A 22,672-nucleotide genomic window follows, 5' to 3' on the forward strand; every position below is an offset into this window, starting at 1 on the left:
TGGAAGTCTTCCTACGTGGCCCAGGCTGGTCTTGAACTCCTGGGCTCAAGCTGTCTTCTCACCTCAGTTTCCCAAAGTGCTGGGATTACAGGTGTGAGCCACCGTGGCTGGCCACATGTTGATGATATTCAGGGTTCTCTTCTGCTGTCTCTACACATTCTTCTTAGGGGAGTTCATTCTCTCCTCCCATGACTTATGTTACCGTCTACATTTGATCCTTGAGCGACTCAGGGTTTGGGGCACCAAATCACATGAAATTCAAAATCTGAATATAACTTTGATTCCCCCAAAACTTTACTGTTTCCGGAAGCCTTACTGATACTGTAAACAGTTGATTAACACATATTTTGTATTTACATGTATTAGTTAGTGTATTCTTATAATAAAGTAGCTAAAGAAAAGAAAACGTTATTAAGAAAATCATAAATAAGAGAAAGTCCTACTCATTCAGGGGAATTAGATGATCGTAAAGGTCTTCATCCTTGTCTTCACACTGAGTAGGCTGATGAAGAGGAGTAAGAGGAGGAGTTGGTTTTGCTCTCTAAGGTGTGGCGGGGGTAAAGAAATTGGCATCTAAGTGGACCCACACAGTTCAAACCTGTGTTGTTTGAGGATCAGCTGTATATTGGTACTATCTGTATTGGTGGTCTTAATATTTGAGAATTTGATAAAAACTCTAAGCTCACTGTGGAAAAACTTAGTTTGCATGCACTATCAGCAGATACATCGCTTGAAATCTTAGACATACATTTCTGGTATTTTCAGTTACCATATCATAATTCCCAAATCTATAAATCTCCCTCAGGGTTTTCCAGCTGTCTACTAGACCTTCCTACTTAGGTTTCCAACTCCTATTAGTCCCCCCTCATCTGAGGTTTCACTTTTCTTGATTTCATTTAACCTGTGGTCCCCCAAACTATTAAAATGAAAATTCCAGAAATAATTCCTCAGTTTTAAAATGCTTGCCATTCTCAGTAGTGTGATGAAATCTCGAGCTGTCAAGTACCACCCAGCACCTGAATCTTCCTTTGTCCAGAGTTCCCATGCTGTCATTGCACCCTGCCCTTAGTCGCTTAGTAGCTGATTGTTGATTATCAGACCAACTGTCACAGTGCTTGTGTTAAGTAGCCCTTATTTTACTCAGTAATGGCCCTGAAGCACAGGAGTAGTGATGCTGGCAGTTCCAGTATGCCGAAGAGAATTGATGAAGTGCTTCAAGTGAAAAGATCTAAGTTCTTGACTTAGTAAGGAAAGAAAAAAGTCTTATTCTGAGGTTGCTAAGATCTACAGTATATTTTGAGAGGCCACCTTCACATAACTTTCATTGTAGTATATTGCTATAATTGTTATATTTTATTATTAGCTGTTAATATCTTACTATGCCCGATTTATAAATTAAATGTTATCACAAGTATGTATGTATACGAAAAAAATTGTATATATGGGGGTTGGTACTGTTTGCGGTTTTAGGCATCCACTGGGGGTCTTGGAATGTAGCTCCCAAGGATAAGGGTGGACTACTGTATATTCAGAATTGAATTTATTACTCTATTGGTCAGGGTTCTGCAGAGAGACAGACCAATACTAATACAGATTTTGGTACCAGGAATGGTTCTAGGGGAACAGAATTTTAAAGATGAGTTTCCTTAATTGGGGTTTTTGGAATTGGTTCTTTAATCTGATTAGAACTTAAAAATGCTAAGAGCTCTACTTCTAGTAGTAGAGAGAGCACTGGAAGGCATGACACAAACTGTTTATAGTTATGCAAAATAAATGCCTTTGACATTCTAATTCACCACATATAAGAGGCAAAGAATTTAGTGACGCTGTATGTGATATTTTCAAACATTTTTGGAAAAACAAGGATTATAATGACGTTGGTTGGTTGCTCCTAGTGTCTTTGGACAAAGTGATGAAAGAAAAGGATGAGCTCAGGGATTCAGTTTCATGGCTGGAGTTCCACATAAATGACTTAAAAGTTTCTAAGTGTGCCCTAGGTTAGAATCTTCTATCCTGTAGCCATAGGGCTGAAATTGCTGAAAATCAAACACAAGCCTTCATCATGCAACTGCCAAATTACAATGAAAGTTGAACTCTTGGCCAGGCATGGTGGCTCATGCCTGTAATCCCAGCGCTTTGGGAGGCCGAGGCGGGTGGATCACCTGAGGTCAGGAGTTCGAGACCAGCCTGGCTAATGTGGTGAAACCCCGTTTGTACCAAAAATACAAAAAATGAGCCGGGCTTGGTGGCGCGTGCCTGTAATCGCAGCTACTCGGGAGGCTGAGGCAGAAGAATCACTTGAACCCAGGAGGTGGAGGTTGCAGTGAACCGAGATTGCGCCATTGCACTCCAGCTTGGGCAATAAGAGCGAAACTCCGTCTCAAAAATAAATAAATAAATAAAATAGAAAGTTGAACTCTCTTAGCCTCACAGAGCATCTACTGTTGAAGTAAGGGTATTGGTTGGGAAAGAGTGGGGTTTGGATGGGATCATGTGGGAAGATGAGGCTGGACACATTGAGCCCCTAAATTCTGATGAGTCTTGTTTGCCAGAGGGGCAGTAGCAGTTCCACCTACAGTGGTGTCATCCTTTCCACCCCTGTCTAAGGAGATTAATTCTGCATTGCCTGTGGAGATAGTAGTGGCCTCCTCTGAAACAGTTCCTGGGCAGGACAATGCTGATTCTCATCGGGACCCACCCCACCGCCCCTCTTTGCTTCTAGACCTATTACTAAACCCAAGTCCCAGCAGGCCCCTAAAGGTGAGGTGCAAAGTATGACTGACTCCACTTCTGGTACCAAATCTGTATTAGTTTTCTCTGGAGAGACAGAACCAATAGGATATATATACAGTCATGTGCCGTATAATAATTGGGTCAACGGTGGATCACATATACGGAGGTGGTCCTGTAAGATTATAATGGAGCTGAAAAATTTCTGTCACCTAGTGACACTATGTTGGCCAGGCTGGTCTCGACCTCCTGACTTCATGATCCATGCCCCCCACCCCCTGCTTCCCAAAGTCCTGAGATTATAGGCATGAGCCACCGCACCTGGCCTTACCATCTTTCTATCTATATGTCTGTAGATGATGTTGCATGCCCTAGCAGGTCTACATGTTCAATTCTAACAACTAAGTTATTTACAGTGGGATTCTGTCTCCATGGGAGTATTCCATATCGGGTTAATTTGTTAATAGATGCTATCATCTTGTCATGGATGATAAGAAAATCGTTGTGCCAAGGATATTGTTAACACCAGTATAAACAAAGAGCCTCTTAACTGCTCACCTTGCCTTTGGGCTTCCTCATTTCCCAGTCCTTTTGCCATGTTGCTGCCATACTTATATTTCTAAACCATTTACTTAATTATGTCCTAGTCTGGTTCAGAAACCTTTGGTAATTCTCTGCTGGTTATGACATGAAGTCCAAACTCTTTAGCATTAGTTTTATGTGGTGCCATCATGACCTCCCAGCTTCAAAGTCAAGTCACTTTCACACTGGCCACTTCAGTGGGTTCCCAGAAACATGCCGTGCCATATACATCTTCACACCTTTGTTCGTTTCCGGTACCACAATCCTGTCTTTTTTCTTCTCTCCCCACGGTTGTTTATTCAGGCAAATCTGACTTGCTGGGCAAGGCTTACCTGAGGGCTGCCTTCACCATGTATCCTTCTGTGATTTCCCTGTCTGGGTGCATCCCTAGTACTACTATTGATTCTCTTCTTAGAGTACCTATGAATTCACTTGCCCCAGTTTTGCTTTATGGCCAGTTTTTTCTTAGATAAGAGCTAAACCTGATGACAGCCCTTCTGGAGGCACATTAACATTGATGTTACTAGGAGTTTCTGTTTATAGGCTTTCGTTTTAAGGTTTGGTTTCATTTTATTTATTTTTTACAAAAAAACAGTTCCTAAATGTTACTACCAGTTTTATGCAAACTTTCAGAGCCTCTAAATAGCTGGTAAAGTGGTGAGCATTGATAATGGCGCTTCTGCTAATTTCCTGGTTGTTTCAGGAAATTAAAAGAAGAAACTTTTTATCTAATGCAAAAGTTTCTAATTACCCACAGCGTGCATTGTTTTCCCTTGTTAGAAATGCTGCTGTTTTACATTAATTATAGTGGGAACACATAGCTGCCTATGAAAGCTTGTGTTCTCATCGGGACCCACCCCACCGCCACTTTTTTGGAACTTTTTTTCCCATTTTTGGGAACTGCATATACTTTAATAATAGCAAGGAGTGAGCATGTGTTGGTTGAGATAGATCTTCTATCTCTACTAAGCTTTACCAAGTCAGGGACAGGTTGTAGTGCTCTTCATGTTCGTTTTATCCTCAGTACCTGATGTATTCAGTAATTACCATATTTTGTGTGTGTGTGAATGGTTTTTTTTTTTTTTTTTTATTTGAGACAGAGTCTTGCTCTGTTGCCCAGGCTGGAGTGCAGTGGCGTGATCTTGGCTCACTGCAACCTCCTAGATTCAAGCGATTCTCTTGCCACAGCCTCCCAAGTAGCTGGGATTATAGGTGCCCGCCACCACGCCTGGCTAGTTTTTGTATTTTTAGTAGAGATGGGGTTTCACCATGTTGGCCAGGCTGGTCTCGAACTCCTGACCTCAGGTGATGCACCTGCCTCGGCCTCCCAAAGTGCTGGGATTACAGGCGTGAGCCACCGTGCCTGGCCAGTAATTATCACATTCATATTCTCAGACCTTTATACTATTGAGTAAAATGCTATTTGTTTGCATTGTTGTTTTAAAATCACTAAGTTAAATTTTTTATCTTTTTTTTCAGCCATCAAAAATAAGGATTAATTTAGAAGATAATGTACAATATGTGTCCATGAGAAGTAAGTTGATTCCTGAATAGGTTTTAGGTTTTGTTAGTTTGAACTTCATATGATTAAAATGATTTGTGTAAGTGTATGAGTTGATGAGAAACTGAAATAAAATGTGTTATTTGTACACTGAAATGTAAAGTTTCAAGGTTTAGTAACAACTCCTGAGGTTATGGGTTGAATAATGTGCACAAATGCCAATTTGTTCTCCATAGAACAGTCTATATTTAAGGCTGTTTTCTCAGAATTCCTCCTGGGAGAGAAATGTACTCTTTCCTTCTTGTCGCTTATCTTAGGTTAATGTTTAGGGTGTCTGTTAGAGGAGATAGGATGTAAATGGCTCTAGTTCCCTCTTCTGGAAGTTTTCATGATAGACTGCCCCACCTCAGCCTCCTCATCTCAGTGGATAGATAGTGCAAGTCAGTGTGAATCTTAGAAATGCTAACCCTTAGTTTTTCCTCAGTGCCTGCCACAGTCTCACCCATAGTTGGTCACTGAGTTTGGTCAGCTTCACCTTTGATGTGTTTCTTGCGTCTGTCCCATACCACCAATTTATAATAATATCTAACATTTATTGAGCTCGTACAGTGCCTGGCACTGTATTAAGCTCTCTGCATGGATTGTCACAACGACCCTTCAAAATACAGGTGCGGATTAGAATTCTTACTTTATAAAGGCCCAGAGAGGCTGAGTGACTTGCTCAGAGTCAGGGTTGAATCTTGCGTCTCTGGCGCAAGAGCCCAGAGTCTTTACCACATTGAATTGCTTCTCCTCGTTCAGGGTCTGACTTCCTCTGTAGCTGAAGTTGCTGGGTGTCCGTCTGAGAAGGCAGTCAGTGTCCAGGCTCTCCAGCCTGGGTGCTAGAAAACTCCAGGGGGATTTGTCTGATACAGAAATGGGGTTGTTATATCATCCAACCTAAGTTCTTCAGTGACACTCTTTTACGTGTAGAGAAAACCCTGATTCCTCGTATATTTGATTTTAAGTGTTTGTATTACATTCATAAGCCACTTCATATTAAAAGAAACTAGGCAGTAGAGAATGGGTAGACGGAGCAGACCAGGCCATTGTAGCTGTTTCTTGCTTAACGCCGCAGCCTCTTCTTCCAGCATGCTGCCGCCCTCCTCCACAGCTCAAGCTACACCACCTTTGGTCCCCGAAGCACCGCAGGTTCTCTAAGGCTGCTTTGTCTTCTGAGGTGTGGTTCCATCTCCCTCACTTCAGCCCCTCACCCTCTGTCAGAGTGGGCAGACACCGCCCATTTGCCTTCCTGTTCCCTGTGCCCAGTGTTCTCCCATCAAGAGGCCTTCCCAGTTTCCCCCTGCAGTGAAGGTTTGATTTCATGCTATCGGGTGACTTTGAATACCTCTCTTAGCACTTACCTCAGTACGTGTTGAGCAGTACATATCAAAATTCCTTAAAAATGTCCAGTTAAGGGGACATACAGTAATTTCACAACAAAAAGTTTCGTTGAAATATTAAGAATTCCTTATTAGACTACGGAGTTGCTTTGGTGTGAAGACCTCTGTAATCCTATTCATATCCCTTCAGCAACTGTCACGTTTTTGGTGTTTCGTTATACGTGTTCTTTATAAAATAACATCATAGAAATATACTTATTCTGAGCATGTAAGACCATGCCTTGTTAATAATTACTATAATTAAATATATGCTTTTTAAAGTTAGAATTTCTCATTTGTAATCTTCTTGAGTTTGTTGTAGAATTGTGACCTTCTACTTCCAATTAAAAATTCTTTTAAATTCCTAATTTACCCCTATTTAATCTTAAGTGTAGGAATGGGCTCCAGAGAGAAGACATTTATATTATGAAATATGTACCTTTGTTCCTGAAGTAACCGCCAGTGGTCTTTAAACTAAATGTGACATTGTGGAGGTTCTGAGTTAAGGACATTTCTGGCTGAAGGTAGGATGGACATTTCTTTGAGGCATACTGACTGTGGTGTGCTGTGGAAGTAGAGAAAAAGAAAGTCATATATTCCACACCAGAGTGACAGAGTTATTTTAGAAATTATTTTTTCTGCAAACCAAGCCATAAGAACTTTTTCTTAGTATCAAATTGGAAAAGATGACAAGATACTTAGTTCTGGCAAGCGCGTGAGATGAGGTCCGTGTATGCCGCATAGAATGGATAGAACCCACAACCTGCAGAGCTGTTTAGCAGTACATATCAAAATTCCTTAAAAATGTCCAGTTAAGGGGACATACAGTAATTTCGCAACAAAAAGATTCGTTGAAATATTAAGCAGAATTGTAAAGTTGGAGATAGTCTGAATTTCTAATATTGGGATAAATAGCAAATACTGCATACAGTTAAGCATACAGCCATTAAGAATAATGTTGAAATACATTTGTTGACATGTCAGGATGTTCACAATATTGTGTTAAAAGAACATGTTGCAAAATTGCATGGTCCCGTTTTTGTTTTTAAAAACTATATATATGATTGACACACAAGTGTGAGTGTGTTAGAGGGGTGTGTGTGTATGAAAACCCGAGCCATAGTAGGTGAGTGAGGGAATTAAAGGGATTTTTTATCATTTGTCTATCCGTTACATTAATACAGAGTAGTGAATATTTTTAAAAATAGAGATAGTGGGCCGGGCGCGGTGGCTCAAACACCTGTAATCCCAGTACTTTGGGACGCTGAGGCGGGTGGATCACAAGGTCAGGAGTTCAAGGCCAGCCTGGCCAATATGGTGAAACCCTGTCCCTACTAAAAACACAAAACAATTAGCCGGGCGTGGTGGTGCACGCCTGTAATCCCAGCTACTCTGGAGGCTGAGGCAGGAGAATTACTTGAACCCAGGAAGCGGAGGTTGCAGTGAGCCAGGATCGCGCCACTGCACTCCAGCTCCAGCCTGGGCGACAGAGTGAGACTCTGTCTCAAAAAAAAAAAAAGAAAAGAAAAAATAGAGATACCACTGTTGGCCAAGGTATGTCATCATTGCCTTAATAGAAGACTAGTTTGAGCTCTTTCAAAACATTGGTCAGACAACTTACGCTATGACATGGATAGAGTCATTAAAAGGGGACAAAAAGCCAGTTCTCTGCCTTTGCTTTGTAAAGAATTCCTTCACTTGAAGACCAAATGAGAAATTTAATTTTAAAAATCATGTGTAATTCTGTTCCTGAGAGTGGTATGGATGCAAATGTAATCTCACTGCTTTGTCTGAGAAGATGCAGTAGACTTGTAAAAGTCCACATGCTCAGTGGACACTGGTTGCATATTTCAAATACTCCTTTATTTAAATTTAAAGCCTTTGTTTAGAGCCAGGATAGGCCAGTGAATTTTTTCTCCAATTTAAGAGATTTATTTCATAGAAACCAGCTTTGATTTGGTCAATGTGTAGGGATTTCTGTAGATGTCTGCTCTCTGATCAAGAGGAAACAGATGATTTTTTAAAATGAGTTGAGAAATGTTATTTGAAGTTTTACAAATATGTTTATTTTGTTTCCCAGAAGCTCTAAAAGTGAAGAGACCTCGTTTTGATGTATCACTGGTTTATTTAACTCGAAAATTTATGGATCTTGTCAGATCTGCTCCTGGGGGTATTCTTGACTTAAACAAGGTTGCAACGAAACTGGGAGTCCGCAAGCGGAGAGTGTATGACATCACCAATGTCTTAGATGGAATCGACCTCGTTGAAAAGAAATCCAAGAACCATATTCGATGGATGTGAGTTGCTTTCAAACTTTTCATGGCTTTTTTTCTTTCTCATCAAGTGACAATTCCGTGCTTAAACTAGATAGTAGCAGTGTTTTGACAATAGAAAACAAAGGTACGACTTCGTGTTAGGAGAGAATTCTATAAAATTTTCTCGCATCATCCTGGAGAGTACATACATTTTTTAAAAAGTATTTCCTCAGTTCCAGTTGATTACTGATATTGGGAAAATCTGTGAAGGTTGTAAAACAGTGGTTTTCACACGGCCGTGTAGTAAACACCTAGAGGCTTACTGCCTCTGGAATTGTAATTCGGTAGATCTGAGGGAAAGCAGGAAAGTACATTCTCAACAGGTAGCCCAGGAGATTATGACGTAGCGAGGTGTTTGAAACACTGCCCTGAATATTAAAAGAAAAATCAGACAGTGTCTAAAAGGCAGTTGCTAAAGACTTGACATGATGAGGAGGAATCCACTGGAAAGGGAAGCTGAAGACTGGCATAGATAAAGGTATCTGTGCGTGCACACATAAGAAGAAAGCTGTTAGAATAGGCAAGTATTTTGGGACAGGGAGAAATAGTTGCAGCAAATAAGTACATAGTGACCTCTCAGGCAAATGCAAACCTACCAAGAAAGACTGTAAAATGATCCTAAATAATTAACTTAGTTATTAGAGGAAAGGGATTCATAAAGGAGGTCATTTTTTCAATAGTATGGAAGTATAGGTTGAATTCTAATTTGAGCATGTTTACTAAATAACACTAAAAAACACTTTAGGAGTTTATATCGGCATGCATTGTGAATCACTAATTAGAATCAGATTTGAAAACTGCCAGGTGAAAGATAGAGGCAAGAACCTTTCCCTATTTAGTTTCCATTAAGATTGAAAGGAAAAAATGAAAATCAGTTGTTGCCTGGTCATCATACTGGAGTAGGCACTAATTACTAAAGAAAATATGTATATCTTTTTTTTTTTTCTTTTGAGAGGGAGTCTTGCTCTGTCACCCAGGCTGGAGTGCAGTGACATAATCTCAGCTCACTGCAACCTCCACCTCCTGGGTTCAAGCAATTCTCCCACCTCAGCCTCCCCAGTAGCTGGGATTACAGGCGCACACCACCACCCCTGGCTAATTTTTGTATTTTTAGTAGAGACGGGGTTTCACCGTGTTGGCCAGGCTGGTCTCAAACTCCTGACCGACCTCAGGTGATCCACCTGCCTCAGCCTCCCAAAGTGCTGGGATTACAGGCGTGAGCCCCATGCCTGGCCTGAAAATAATGTCTTTTTTAAAATGATGAATAGAATCATTATATTCAGATAGAATGTGTACACTAGGGAAAAATACAGACTCATCACATTTTAGCAGAGGAACTGTCATTTAGCCAACACTTTGTTTTCGTATGTAGGAACTCAAGTACTGTAAGATTATAACTTATCAGAAGCTGTGTTGTAAGGACTAGGACTGAGGCTGAAGCTAGGTGTTATTGACTCTTAGTTCAGTGCCCTTTTGCTTTCTTAGGCTGTCTCTGCTGTTATTAATTTCTGTTAGGTTGTAATGTATTTTTTTTTTTGAAAAAGACTGTATAAGATGAAGAACTATAAATGTATGTACAGAAGGAATAATGGCTGTCTAGAACGAAGATAGCAGAAGTTAAAAGTCCCTAGTTTCTATTGTTGTGGAAAACACTTACGGTAATCATTTGGAGAAGTTCCAATAACCTAACTTGAAATTCCTTTGTGGTGATTTTTTTTTCTTTTAAAGAGGATCTGATCTTAGCAATTTTGGAGCAGTTCCCCAACAAAAGAAGCTGCAAGAGGAACTTTCTGACTTATCAGCAATGGAAGATGCTTTGGATGAGTTAATTAAGGATTGTGCTCAGCAGCTGTTTGAGTTAACAGATGACAAAGAAAATGAAAGATATCCTTTAAGTCTATACCTTTCTAAAATTTCTGCTTCCAAAACAGATTACTTAAGTAGTAGAATCAGCTTGGGGACTTAATTTATATATTTAAGATATAAAATTAGACCATTAAAAGTTAAAGTAATACAAAATTAGCCAGGCGTCATGGCAGGCACCTGTAATCCCAGCTCCTTGGGAGGCTAAGGCAGGAGAATAGCTTGAGCCTGGAAAGCAGAGGTTACCGTGAGCCGAGATGGCGCCATTGCACTCCAGCCTGGGCAACAAGAGCAAAACTCCGTCTCAAAAAAAAAAGTAAAAGTTGGTAGTAATATAGCCTCAAACGTACACAAATGGTAGGTTTTTTAACTTGTGTGTGGCGTTTCTTAGATTAAATTCTGGATGATGACCTCAGGGGTACAGTACCAAACCAAGGTTGATGGTACCACTTAAAATAGGACAGTATTCATTTTTATAGTCTGAATACTATAAGGATAATAAAATATTTGTTGGCTTTTGTGAAGTTCATGTTTTTCCTAGAAATGTGTGAACAGAAGTTGATTTCCGAAACAGTGAATTGCCATTGAAGAGGTGCTTAAACTCCCGTTTGTGTCCACAGAAGCATGTTGTTGCTTAATAGCAGTGTTGCCTTGAAACTCAATGTCTCAGGGAGCTGGGGGGTGGGGCTGGGGGAACCTTGTCTTTGGTACTGACCTCCTGGGTGTCTTAGACCTGTATGCTGTGCTGTGCTGTTCCCTGTGGCACCCTTTGTGAGGGGCTCACTGATTCTGAGCTATCCCATACCCCAGATTTACTTAAAACTCTCTACAGCAGTCAAAAACCTCTATTCCTACAGTACAGTTAGTGGAAGGAAAAGAAAAAAATAAGCACCAACATTACTGCAGCCAATCAGAGAAAAAAAAATGTTAGAGAAACCCAGTAAATCACTCAATTGGTAAAATTTGAGGCAACACAGTGAAACAAGATGAAAAAGATTCAGGTAATGAGATGGAAAGTAATTTTGGATAAAGTAATATCACACATGATATTCTTGAGAAACTTAATCTCCAAGTCATTTATGCCTTTTTATAGATTTTTTTCCGTCTTTCATTTTGGGGGATTCTTGTCAAAGCCCTGAATGTTTTTTCTCAAAGTTATAGTAAGAGCTAGCTTACTGTAACTGAAAAGGGAATAGGATGAAAATTTGAATTTCTTCATGTGGTATATTTGTGTTAGGGACTCAGACTTTATTAATATTTTTCTCCAGAAATTGCCATCATAATCATAATAGTACAGCTTAAATTCTTTAGGTTGAGTTGTAAATATTGTAAAATGCTTTATTAAAAGCTTAATTTTATATGAATAATAAAGATTATCAATGGAATAATTTTTTTACTACTTTCCTTAATGCTGAACTTGTATCTCATAAAAACTAAAGACATTCTAACATTACCCTTGCGTTACTGAATTACTAGAGATAAATTACTTCCCCAATAAACAGCATTCTGTGTAGAGATCCTTGACTGGGTTTTACACTAGCATATGTGACCTATCAAGACATTCATAGCATTCAGGCCTTCCATGAACAGATCGTCATTGCAGTTAAAGCTCCAGCAGAAACCAGATTGGATGTTCCAGCTCCCAGAGAAGTAGGTAACCCTGCATTTTTAAAAGGATTTAAAGAGGGGTGAGGGCCGACTGCTTAGGCTGTGATTTATTGCAGTCATACTTAAGAGCCATTGTGTGCACGTGCACTCTACATCCGCTGCTGCTGAAGGCACTTCACACATTTTAACTTGCTTCAACTAACACAAGTCAAGTAGTCATTATTATCTTAAAGATGAGGAACCGAGAGCTCACAAAGATGAGTTAACTTTTTCAGGATCACCAGAATTCAAACCCAGTTAGTGTGGCTTCATAGTTTGTTTTTCACTATTGTACTGCAGTGCTTCTTAGAAGAATCACCAAGAATTGGCCCATCTTAAAGTTCCAAAAGTAAGGTCTGCTCTCAACGAAGGCACTGGGGAGTTAACAAACTCATGAAAGACTGATGAATAAATCAGAACACTAGGTTCTGAATTTAAAATGGAAAAGCAGGATTTCTGTGTCAATGAACATATTTTTGTCAGCTGCCAGCTGCTCGGTGCATTTTTTCCCTCGCAGGAAAGTTTGCATTGAAAGATAATTGCAGCAGAAGGCTGCTTGATGAGAACGGAATCAGAACCAAGGAATGTGGCCATTCTTGGGCCACATCCTCAAGACTGACAGCCTTGATAGACTCATCGGTGCTCATAGTACAGTCCTCTGCATTGCCCTGGGGGTTTGCCTCCTGCCTAGCGAGGAATGTTTTCTTGACCCGTTTTTCCTTTTGTCCCCAGCAGACCACTGTTCAAGTGAGCCCTGTATTACTTGACAGTGTATGGGTTAAGGGCCGGCTTTCATTTAACTCAGTCACACTCAAATTATGATTTCTTGGTGATGTTTCCTAGTTGTTTTATTTTTAAGAAAGAAACCGCTAATCAACACATCTTTACTTTGGGGCATAATAATTCATTCTGCAGAGACTAATGGATTTTTGGTTTTTCCCCTATGCAATGAGCTGCTTCAGACTGTAATTGCTAAATCTGGCTGAGCCTTTGATCATACCTGAGGCTTCTTTTAGAGTCCCATTTAAAGTCTCTGCACGTGGGCCCTCTTGGCCGGAGCCTGACCGTGAAGATCGGGGGACCTAGTGTGGTGGTTGGCAAACTGGCCTTAAGGTCAGATCCGGCCTGCTCCTTGTTCTTAGAAATAATTTTATTAGGACACAGCCACATGCACATTTGTTTACATATTGTTTCTGGCTGCTTTCATACTATAGTGGCAGAGTTAAGAGGTTGTGACAGGGATAGTGTGACTCGCAAAGCCAAAAGTATTTACCATCTCACCCTTTATGGGAAGTTTGATAACACCTAATTTAGTGGAATGTGAAGTCCTCAGCTGCCTACCAGTTGAGAGTGACATTGGTTCCTTTTATCGTTTAGAAATATCTACTGAATTGTACAGGATTTATCATTCAAACCAGATGTGACCTGGCATTCTAGAAGCTGAGCACAGATGTTCTCCAGCCCACTTGTCGGGTACCAGGAAGTCATAGCAAGGACGACAAGTGAGGCTCTGAGATGTCTGAGAGGCTGCATCTCCGCAGACTCACCCTGGTGTAACATCGCAGTGAGGTGTGGAGTGGCAGGGAGCAGTGGTGTCTGTGAGTCTAGCTGAGGCCTAACTGCATTAAAGGGGAGAAAACAGACTTTGTTACAGTTGAAGCAGCTCCCAGTTAAAGCAATCATTTATAACTGGAGCTGTTCCTTAAGAATTTAGCATAATTCCCAGTAGAAGCATTCAAGTTGCCTGATATCTTATGGAAAAAGTATTTTGATTAATCCTGGGGAAATCTGAAATCAAAGGATGTAAAAATCATGGTGAGTTGTTAATAGCCCTTTATAAATAATCTTTACAATTTTTTTGATGTTTTACTTGAGGTATATTTTGATCTTTTCTTGTGCTTTCAACTGGACAAAAGAATGGCCCTTCCATTATCTCAGGATCTGTTCATTGGTCTGGAAAGCCAAGCACATATTTATCCTGTGAGACTAGGGCATTCTAGAGTTCTTTGTCATCAAAACACTTTTTGACTCGAGTACGGCCTCCTTGAAGGGTCAGCTCCTGAGTAGAAAAAGGCTCTTGAGTACTGAGGTTTTTCCCATGATAGCTCTTGAGGTTTTCCCATGATAGCTCTGAAGCCATTACTGCAGGATCAAGCGTAACTGTCTTCAGCGTGTGAGTTGGCCAGTGCTTTAATGTGACTACAGCTATGGTGATTTTTTCAAATGTCTGTTGAAATTCTTGCAGTTCTAGTGAGTGAAAAAGTACGGTTTATTATTTCATTCATCTTGACTATTCCTGTGTCCTTTGCTAGGACTCTATCACAGTGCACATAAGGAGCACCAACGGACCTATCGATGTCTATTTGTGTGAAGTGGAGCAGGGTCAGACTGGTAGCAAAAGGTCTGAAGGAGTCGGAACCTCTTCATCTGAGAGCACTCATGCAGAAGGCCCTGAGGAAGGTAAATATACCAGTGATTCTGGCAGTATTTTAAATAAGCACATATAATGTTGTTAATGTGTATTATGGCCTTAAGATATTTTTACTCTTTCTATCCACAAAAACATAAGTAAAAAATTACAACATAATTCTTACTGTAGTTGAGAATATTTCTGTGAGCGTTACAGTTAAATTTCTGTAGTTTTGATAGCAGTGGAGACTTAGAATTCTGTTTGGTCCCATGGTGGTACCAGCTTGCGATGGTCTCTGAATAGGGCAGGCTTTCAGTCAAACAGCAGCTCCACTCAGCCAAAGAGCCTGCCCATGACCCGGCCGGGAGACTCCCCCTTCTGCACATCTTGGAGAAGGGAAAGGTCTAGACCTGCTTGACCCAGGCAGTCACACACCCACTCAACTCAGCGAACAGCCCACTCCACAAGAGTCAGTCCTCAGTTTTACATTTCTAAGGACATTGCCTCTGGACCCACCTGGCCAGAGCAGTGACTCCATCTCACCTCGGAGCCCAGCTTGCAGCACTGCCCAACAGCAGATCCCAAATAGTGGAATTGCCTGAGCAGGGGGCCAGCATGCTGTGACCGGCCTGGGCAGAAGCCATCACAGTACCCAGCCAGCAGGTCCACTGACATCTGAACAAAGACCCAGCCAACTGGAAAACCGGCCTGGGCAGAAGCCATCACAGTGCCCAGCCAGCAGGCCACCGACATCCGAACAAAGACCCAGCCAACTGGAGAACTCAACAAGCACTGCGGGCCAGGGTGGTCTTCAGCTGGCCCTTGCAGAGCCACAGGCTGGACCAATAGGAAGCTTTCACTGACAGAGAATACCTGTAATGACCAGAAGAGGGGGCTGTTGCCCGCACACAGACAACATCACAAAGACACAAGGATTACAAAGACTGGGGGAATCATGGGGGCTCCGAAAGAAACTAGTAAAGCCCTAATAAGGGAAGGCTTCCTCCATTCTCGGACGGGTGCTTTGAGGTACAAGTTCGAGTTCCGGTTTATTCGTGAGAGACTGAAAAAATTAGCCTTATGCCATTAACCTGAGAATGCGTGTTCTTGACCAGGCATCTTCAGGGTTTTCTGAAGTAGTCGGATTGTGTATTCTTTTACATATTTGCCTATCAAACCTTCACTTAGGTGAATTTCTCTCTCGTGTTCTTTTTCAGAAGAAAATCCTCAGCAAAGTGAAGAATTGCTTGAAGTAAGCAACTGATGGCATTTGAGAATTTGTGTATTACTGAGTTTTTTGGGAACATCTTTGTGGAGAATTATGCGTCAAATTTGATTCTCAGAGCAATAAATTATCCATGAAGTGCTCTCGTTCTCAGTAGCGGCATCATGGCCAGTAGTGTCTTTGAGGAGTTCGCCACTTAGATTACTGAGTAATTGTGGTTTCCACATTTGAAAACAACTCCTTTTATAATTATTCACTGCTTTTTGTCAGTGAAATAGACATCTTGCCTCCTGAAGTAGTTTCATCACAGAGTGTCATGAAAACAGACAGTCGGGCTGAAATGGACAGTTCTTTGTGGACTCTACCCTTCCCTTCAAGGAGTATGTCATATATCACAGAAGAAATTGCCTTACACTGGTTCATGTTTGCAGTTCCTGTTGTACATTGGATAGATGTACACACGAATTTAAATGTGATGTCTTTGTATATATCTGTATAATGTTTCGATTACTTACGAAATACGTCTGAGTGACACTTTTCCCCTTGTACAGCCAAAATAATGTATATATGGAAAGTGACAGACAAATTCTCTAATTTCTTTGGTATCTATAACTTATTAGAATCCTCTGGATGAGGGTTAGAAGAGAGTTTTTCCAAACTTCTACATGTAGAAGTATCATAAATGTGCTACACATTTATGTTTGTGGATTTAATTAAAGTATTTTAATATGGTTTTCAATGCTGAAATTGGAGTCAGATACTTCTTGGTTTTAAGCTGTCTACCTACTTGCTGTCTCCCAGCAGCCTGGTGGCATGCCCAGTGTTTTGGGGGGCAGGGATAGAAGTGCCATCAGGAAATAGCTGAATCCATTGTGAAATATGAATTCAGTCATGGTGATCATTGGAAACTCTTTTAAGGTTTTTGCAAGTAGATTTTGTAATGTTTGTGTATGCAGCCTTGCTGTTCAGTCAGTCAAAGGGGTTTTACTTACGACAAGTTGTACCTTGCCCTCTCTCCAGCTCTACTCCCACATTTTCACGTACCTAGCTATTTCTACCTCATTGGGTAAGTCATTTACCACTCTGTGCCTCAGTTTACTCTGTAGTTTACCATTAGACTGTGAGCTCCTTAAGGGACTTTGTCATAATCACTGTTATATCCCAGTGCCTCACACCATGCCTGACCCTTAAGAAGTGCTCAATAAATGTTTGAACAAATAAGTGAGTGGAGTGAGTGAATTGTAAAATCAGACTAATAATATTTGGTTTGTCTATCATACAAGATTCCTGTATCGTTTGAATTCAGATTGTGAACCTTGTTTTTAAAGAAATGAAGCAACTTCAAATTCAGACTGTGTTTAAAAAGATTTAAAATCAGAATCCAAAATCAAAGTATTAAAAAAATAATGCTGAGTGTTTAGGATTCACATACCTCTGAGCTCCAGTGGCTTTTGCCAGTCCTGTCCCTCTGCTGAGCAGCAGCGCCTTCCTGCAGCGGTCCTGCCGGCCGGTTTCTGTGCACCTGGGGATAAAATACGCTCTTCACTGGGTGGTTAGCCCCAGTGCTTTTCCTCCCTCTGTTTTATTGTTTGAAATTAGCCAAAGAAAAGCTGCAGGGGGCGCTGCTGATCATCATCGGACCGGTTGGTCATGCTGTTTGACAGAATTGGGAATACAGGAGGAAGAGCAAGCCTAGGGTAAACAATAGGCTTGGGACATGCTTGATGAAAGCAAGAGTTTCGGCAGGTCGCTGTGTGTGTGTAGGTGAGGTGCTCAGTGGAAAAGTCTGAGCTGTATAGTAGGTCGGACAGATGTCAGTTTAGAGGTGGTAGTTTAAACCGCAAGAGTAGGAGGGGTCATCTGAAGAGTACAGCAGGTCCAAGGGTATCTGTATTTAAGGAGAAATACAGAAGAAAAAGTCTCCTGAGAAGGAATAATGGGGTGGTTTGGGAGGGAGAAGGCAGTGTCCCAAAAAACCAACAAAGGTTTTACCAAAGGTAATGCCATCACTTCTGAGCAGCAGTTCCTTACTTGTGAAAATGTGACGGATGTTCTCCTTTACAAATTGTTCTGAAGGTAAAATGAGATCATGTAAACGAAAATCCTTTGTAGATTACAGATGTGTGTTATAAATGAAGTATCTCTCGAGTCACTCCATCTTCTGGCGTTTGGTCTCTGATTTTTAAAACGGCTAAAATAAGCATCCCATGAACTCGTTTCTGGGCCCTTCCTCCTCACTAACCCTACCCTTTCCAACCTCACTGAGCCACCTCTGAGTGCACCGCTTCTTCCTTCAGAAACCTTGAGTGATCCGTGTTTCCTTCAGGCTGAAGTGCAGACTCTGGATATAGAAGAGCCCCAGCCTCACTTTCCAATCTTGCCTTGGTACCTGCCTTGCGGACCTTCACCTCAATAAATCGGTCTCATCACTACCTGAAGCACACAGTGAACTTTCCCATCTCCCTGCCTTTGCTCTTATCCTATTCTCTTCCTGTTCTCTGTGTTTCAAAATCACATCCTATTCTGGACCTGGCGTCACCCGTGCCTCCCCTTTACTCCTACCCTGCATGCAGTTTACACACAGCACGCAGGTGGCCATCTTCCTTCCTCGTAAGTTGCTGTGGCTAATTTCCCAGCTGCCATTCCATGTTGTCAGAGTGTAAGGTCATGTCTTAATATGTATTTATCATATTAATACAGTGTTCAAGTATGATAGGGTTTGGCTGTGTCCCCACCCAATCTCATTTTGAATTGTGTTCCCATAATCCCCATGTGTCATGGGAGGGACCAGGTGGAGATAATTGAATCTTGGGAGTAGTTTCCCTGCATCCTGTTCTCGTAAGTTCTCACGAGATCTAATGGTTTAATAGGGGCTTTTCCCTTTGCTCGGCTCTTATTCTCCCTCCTGCCACCATATGAAGAAAAACGTATTTGCTTCCTCTTCCACCATGATTGTAAGTTTCCTGAGCCAGCCATGCTGAACTGTGAGTCAATTAAATCTGTTTCCTTTATAAATTACCCAGTCTTGGGTATGTCTTTATTAGCATTGTGAAAATGGACTAATACAGTAAATTAGTACCACAGAGAGTGGTGCACTGCTGTAAAGATACCCGAAAATGTGGAAGCAACTTTGGAACTGAGTAACAGGCAGAGGTTGGAACAGTTTGGAGGGTTCAGAAGAAGACAGGAAGATGTGAGAAACATTTAGAACCTCCTAGAGACTTGTTGAATAGCTTTGACAAATTGCTGATCGTGATAAGGACAGTGAAGTCCAGGCTGAGGTGGTCAAGATGGAGATGACAACCTATTGGAAACTGCAGTAAAGGTCACTCTTGCTATGCAAAGAGACTGGTAGCATTTTGCCCCTGCCCTAGAGATCCATGGAACTTTGAGAGAGATGATTTTTAGGGTATCTGGCGGAAGAAATTTCTAAGCAGCAAAGTGTTTGAGAGGAAGCAGGGCATAAAAGTTTGGCAAATTTTGCAACCTGATGATGGGATAGAAAAGAAAACTCCATTATCTGGGGAGAAATTTAAGCTGGCTGTAGAAATCGCATAAGTAATGAGTCAAATGTTAATCACTGAGAGAATGGGCAAGATGTCTCCAGGGCATGTCAGAGACCTTCCAGCAGCCTCTCCTATCACAAACCTGGGAGCCTATGCGGGGCCCCCCTGCTCTATGCTGCATTGGGACATGTTGCCCTGCATCCTAGCTTCTTCAGCTCCAGCCTTGGCTAAAAGGGGCCAACATAAAACTCAGACTGTTGCTTCAGAGGGTGCAAGCCCCAAACCTTGGTGGCTTACATGTGGTGTTGGGCCTGAGTGCACAGAAGTCAAGAATTAAGGTTTGGGAACCTCTGCCTAGATTTCAGAGGATGTGTGGAAACACCTGGATGTCCAGGCAGAAGTTTTCTCTCTGGAGAACTTCTGCTAGGGCAGTGTAGAAGGGAAATATGGAGTTGGATCCCCCACACAGAGTTCTGACTGGGGTACTGCCTGGTGGAGCTGTGAGAACAGGGCCACCATCCTCTAGACCCCAGAATGGTAGTCTTGCCCTGTGCACCCTGAAAAGTTGCAGACACTCAACATCAGCCTGTGAAAGCAACCCAGATGGGGATGGGGTGTACCCTGCAAAGCCACAGGGGTGGGGCTGCCCAACGCCTTGGGAACCCACCTCTTGCATCAACATGACCTGGATGGGAGACATGGAGTCACAGGAGATCATTTTGGAACTTTAAAGTTTAATGATTGCCGTATTGGATTTCGGACTTGCATGGCACCCATAGCCCCTTTGTTTTGGCCAATTTCTCCCATTTGGCACGGGTGTATTTACCCAATCCCTGTACCTCCACTGTATCTAGGAAGTAACTAACTTGCTTTTGATTTTACAGGCCCATGGGTAGGAGGGACTTGCCTTGTCTGAGATGAGACTTTGGACTTGGACTTTTGAGTTAATGCTGGAGTGAGCTAAGACTTTGGGGGACTTTTGGAAGGGCATGGTTGTGTTTTGAATTATGAGGACATGAGATTTGGGAGGGGCCAGGGACAAAATGATATGATTTGGCTGTGTCCCCACTGCAATCTCATCTTGAATTATAGTTCCCATAATCCCCATGTGTTGTGGGAGGGACCAGGTGGAGAAAATTGAATCATGGAGGCTGTTTTCTCCATCCTGTTCTCGTGATAGTAAGTTCTCACAAGATCCAATGGTTTTATAAGGGGCTTCCCCTTGGATCGGCTCTCATTCTTCTCTCTCCTGCCGCCATGTGAAGAAGGACGTGTTTGCTTCCCCTTCCACCATAATTGTAAGTTTCCTGAGGCCTCCTCAGCCATGTTGAACTGTGAGGCAATTAAACCTCTTTCCTTTATAAATTATCCAGTCTCAGATATGTCTTTATTAGCAGCATGAGAATGGACTGATACAATGTTCAGTAAGTTGTTACTAGTTGATAAGTGACCTGACTACATCATTCAACCCAACTCCCAAGAATTTTTTTTTTTTTTTTGAAACAGTCTCGCTCTGTCACCCAGGCTGGAGTGCAGTGGTGTGATCTCAGCTCACTGCAACCTCCACCTCCCAGGTTCAAGCGATTCTCATGCCTCAGCCTCCAGAGTAGCTGGGATTTCAGGCATGGACCACCATACCTGGCTAATTTTTATATATTTTTTAATAGAGGTGGGGTTTTACCATGTTGGCCAGGCTGGTCTCGAACTCCTGACCTCAAGTGATCTGCCTGCCTCGGCCTCCCAAAGTGCTGGGATTACAGATGTGAGCCACCACACCTGGTCCTGAGAATCTTTTTTAAAAGATGACTTCAGGATGGGCACGGTGGCTCACACCTGTAATCCCAGCACTTTGGGAGGCCAAGGCAGGCGGATCACAAGGTCAAGAGATCGAGACCATCCTGGCCAACATGGTGAAACCCTATCTGTACTAAAAATACAAAAGTTAGCCGGGCCTGGTGGTCCGTGCCAGTCGTCCCATCTACTCAGGAGGCTGAGGCAGGAGAATCGCTTGAACCTGGGAGGTAGAGGTTGCAGTGAGCCGAGATTGCGCCACTGTATTCCAGCCTGGCAACAGAGCGAGACTCCATCTAAAAAAACAAAGAAAAAACAAAGATGACTTCAATAACCAACAAACAAACTGAATTTGTAATGAAAGAAAAAATGATTACCAAATTTGCATTTTGCTAAAAGTTATACCCCATCTGACTAATTGTCCTTTGCCTCAGCAAAAGATAAGCCCCCCTGTGCTGTTGTTGTCTAGAGGAAGGCTTTAAACTTGACACAGCTATGACTCCTTTTGTGCCTCCCTTTTGACAGTTTTGGCCCCAGGGATGCATGTATTGGCTGGAGTTAAGTGAATGCCCAAGGCTAGCAAGTGAATGATGGTGCCACTGAGGGCTTGAGGGCCTTAGGACATAACTAGCGTTTCACTTTCATACATGAAACTGTTTCTTCATATCTCAGAAACGGGCTACTTGATTAACACAATTAAAAACCACCTGGGTCATTAAAAGCAACCCATCGTATTACAGTGTTTCAGAGTTGGCTTTTCAATTCTATTAGCGATTGACTTACCCCACCCTCCAAGCGGTGCGCCCCAGCCTTGCCAGGTGTTAGCTGCAGATTAAGGCAGTGCCTTCTCCTGGCTTTGTCTTTTGCTTTTGCAGTTTCTCTGACTACTAAAGACAGACCTGGTGTCTTGTTGGACTTAGGCCCTATTGTCACTCCAGTTAGGTGGGAAAGAGATGATGTTTGGGGCTCTCAGCGTGGCCTTCAGAGGACAGGAAGCGAGGGCTCAGAGAAGCAAGGAAAGATCTGAGAGAAGGTAAAGAAAGAAGCAAAAAACAAAAGGAGGAAAGAGCTAGGATGACAGGACAGGGAGAGAAGAAAGGGGGACACGGTATAAAGGAAAAGCAGTGGGAGAAGTGAGGACGAGTGACAGTGTGGCCTGGGAGAATGGGAGTCTGCAAAGTCAAGGTGTGGGTTCAAGCAAGGTGACCATCACCACAGCTGGAGGAGCGGACCCAGACCACAGTCTCGAAGGCGAGATGCCCAGAAGTGGAGGGTTGCAACTCACCTTGAAGCTACCACTTGGCGAGTTCTGATGTAGTTTCAAGGAAGGATGTCCTTTGGGATCTGAAGAGGCTACTAAACAACTTTCCATTTTCCAGCTACATATTTATGTGAGGCTGGGTTTTCCTTTATGTATATAAACCAAAACATATCACAGCAGAATTCACACAAGCCGAGAGGAAAATCCATCTGTCTTCTATTAGGCCAGACTTCAAGAGATTTGTGAAATGTAAAATAATGCCATCTTTACTAAATTGTTTTTGTCTTGGAAAAGATAGTTATTTTTCTTAAAAATATTTAACATGTATTGTGTTTACTATTTTTATTTTTAGATGAGTTAAATACTTAGATAATTTCTTAGTTTTAATGTGTAATACTTTACATATCAGTCAGTATAATA

At 41.9% G+C, this 22,672-nt stretch overlaps 1 protein-coding gene across 4 annotated transcripts in view; it reads left to right on the forward strand.

Moving 5' to 3' along the window:
- E2F6 (E2F transcription factor 6) overlaps positions 1-17,851 on the forward strand; it is a 22,031-nt gene extending 4,180 nt beyond the window's left edge. The window contains exons 2-8 of one of the 4 annotated variants that reach the window (XM_011965280.1): positions 4,792-4,846; positions 6,625-6,758; positions 8,315-8,531; positions 10,278-10,433; positions 11,948-12,062; positions 14,372-14,519; positions 15,687-17,851. In XM_011965280.1, coding sequence (XP_011820670.1) covers positions 8,377-8,531; positions 10,278-10,433; positions 11,948-12,062; positions 14,372-14,519; positions 15,687-15,733 — 621 coding nt within the window. In that variant the 5' untranslated portion in view covers positions 4,792-4,846; positions 6,625-6,758; positions 8,315-8,376 and the 3' untranslated portion in view covers positions 15,734-17,851. The remainder of the gene's footprint in view (positions 1-4,791; positions 4,847-6,624; positions 6,759-8,314; positions 8,532-10,277; positions 10,434-11,947; positions 12,063-14,371; positions 14,520-15,686) is intronic. The other 3 variants (XM_011965278.1, XM_011965281.1, XM_011965279.1) reach the window with 3 other exon arrangements.
- The last annotated feature ends 4,821 nt before the right edge of the window (positions 17,852-22,672 follow it).

Source organism: Mandrillus leucophaeus, unplaced genomic scaffold, assembly GCF_000951045.1.
Source record: "Mandrillus leucophaeus isolate KB7577 unplaced genomic scaffold, Mleu.le_1.0 Scaffold72, whole genome shotgun sequence".
NCBI lineage: Eukaryota > Metazoa > Chordata > Mammalia > Primates > Cercopithecidae > Mandrillus > Mandrillus leucophaeus.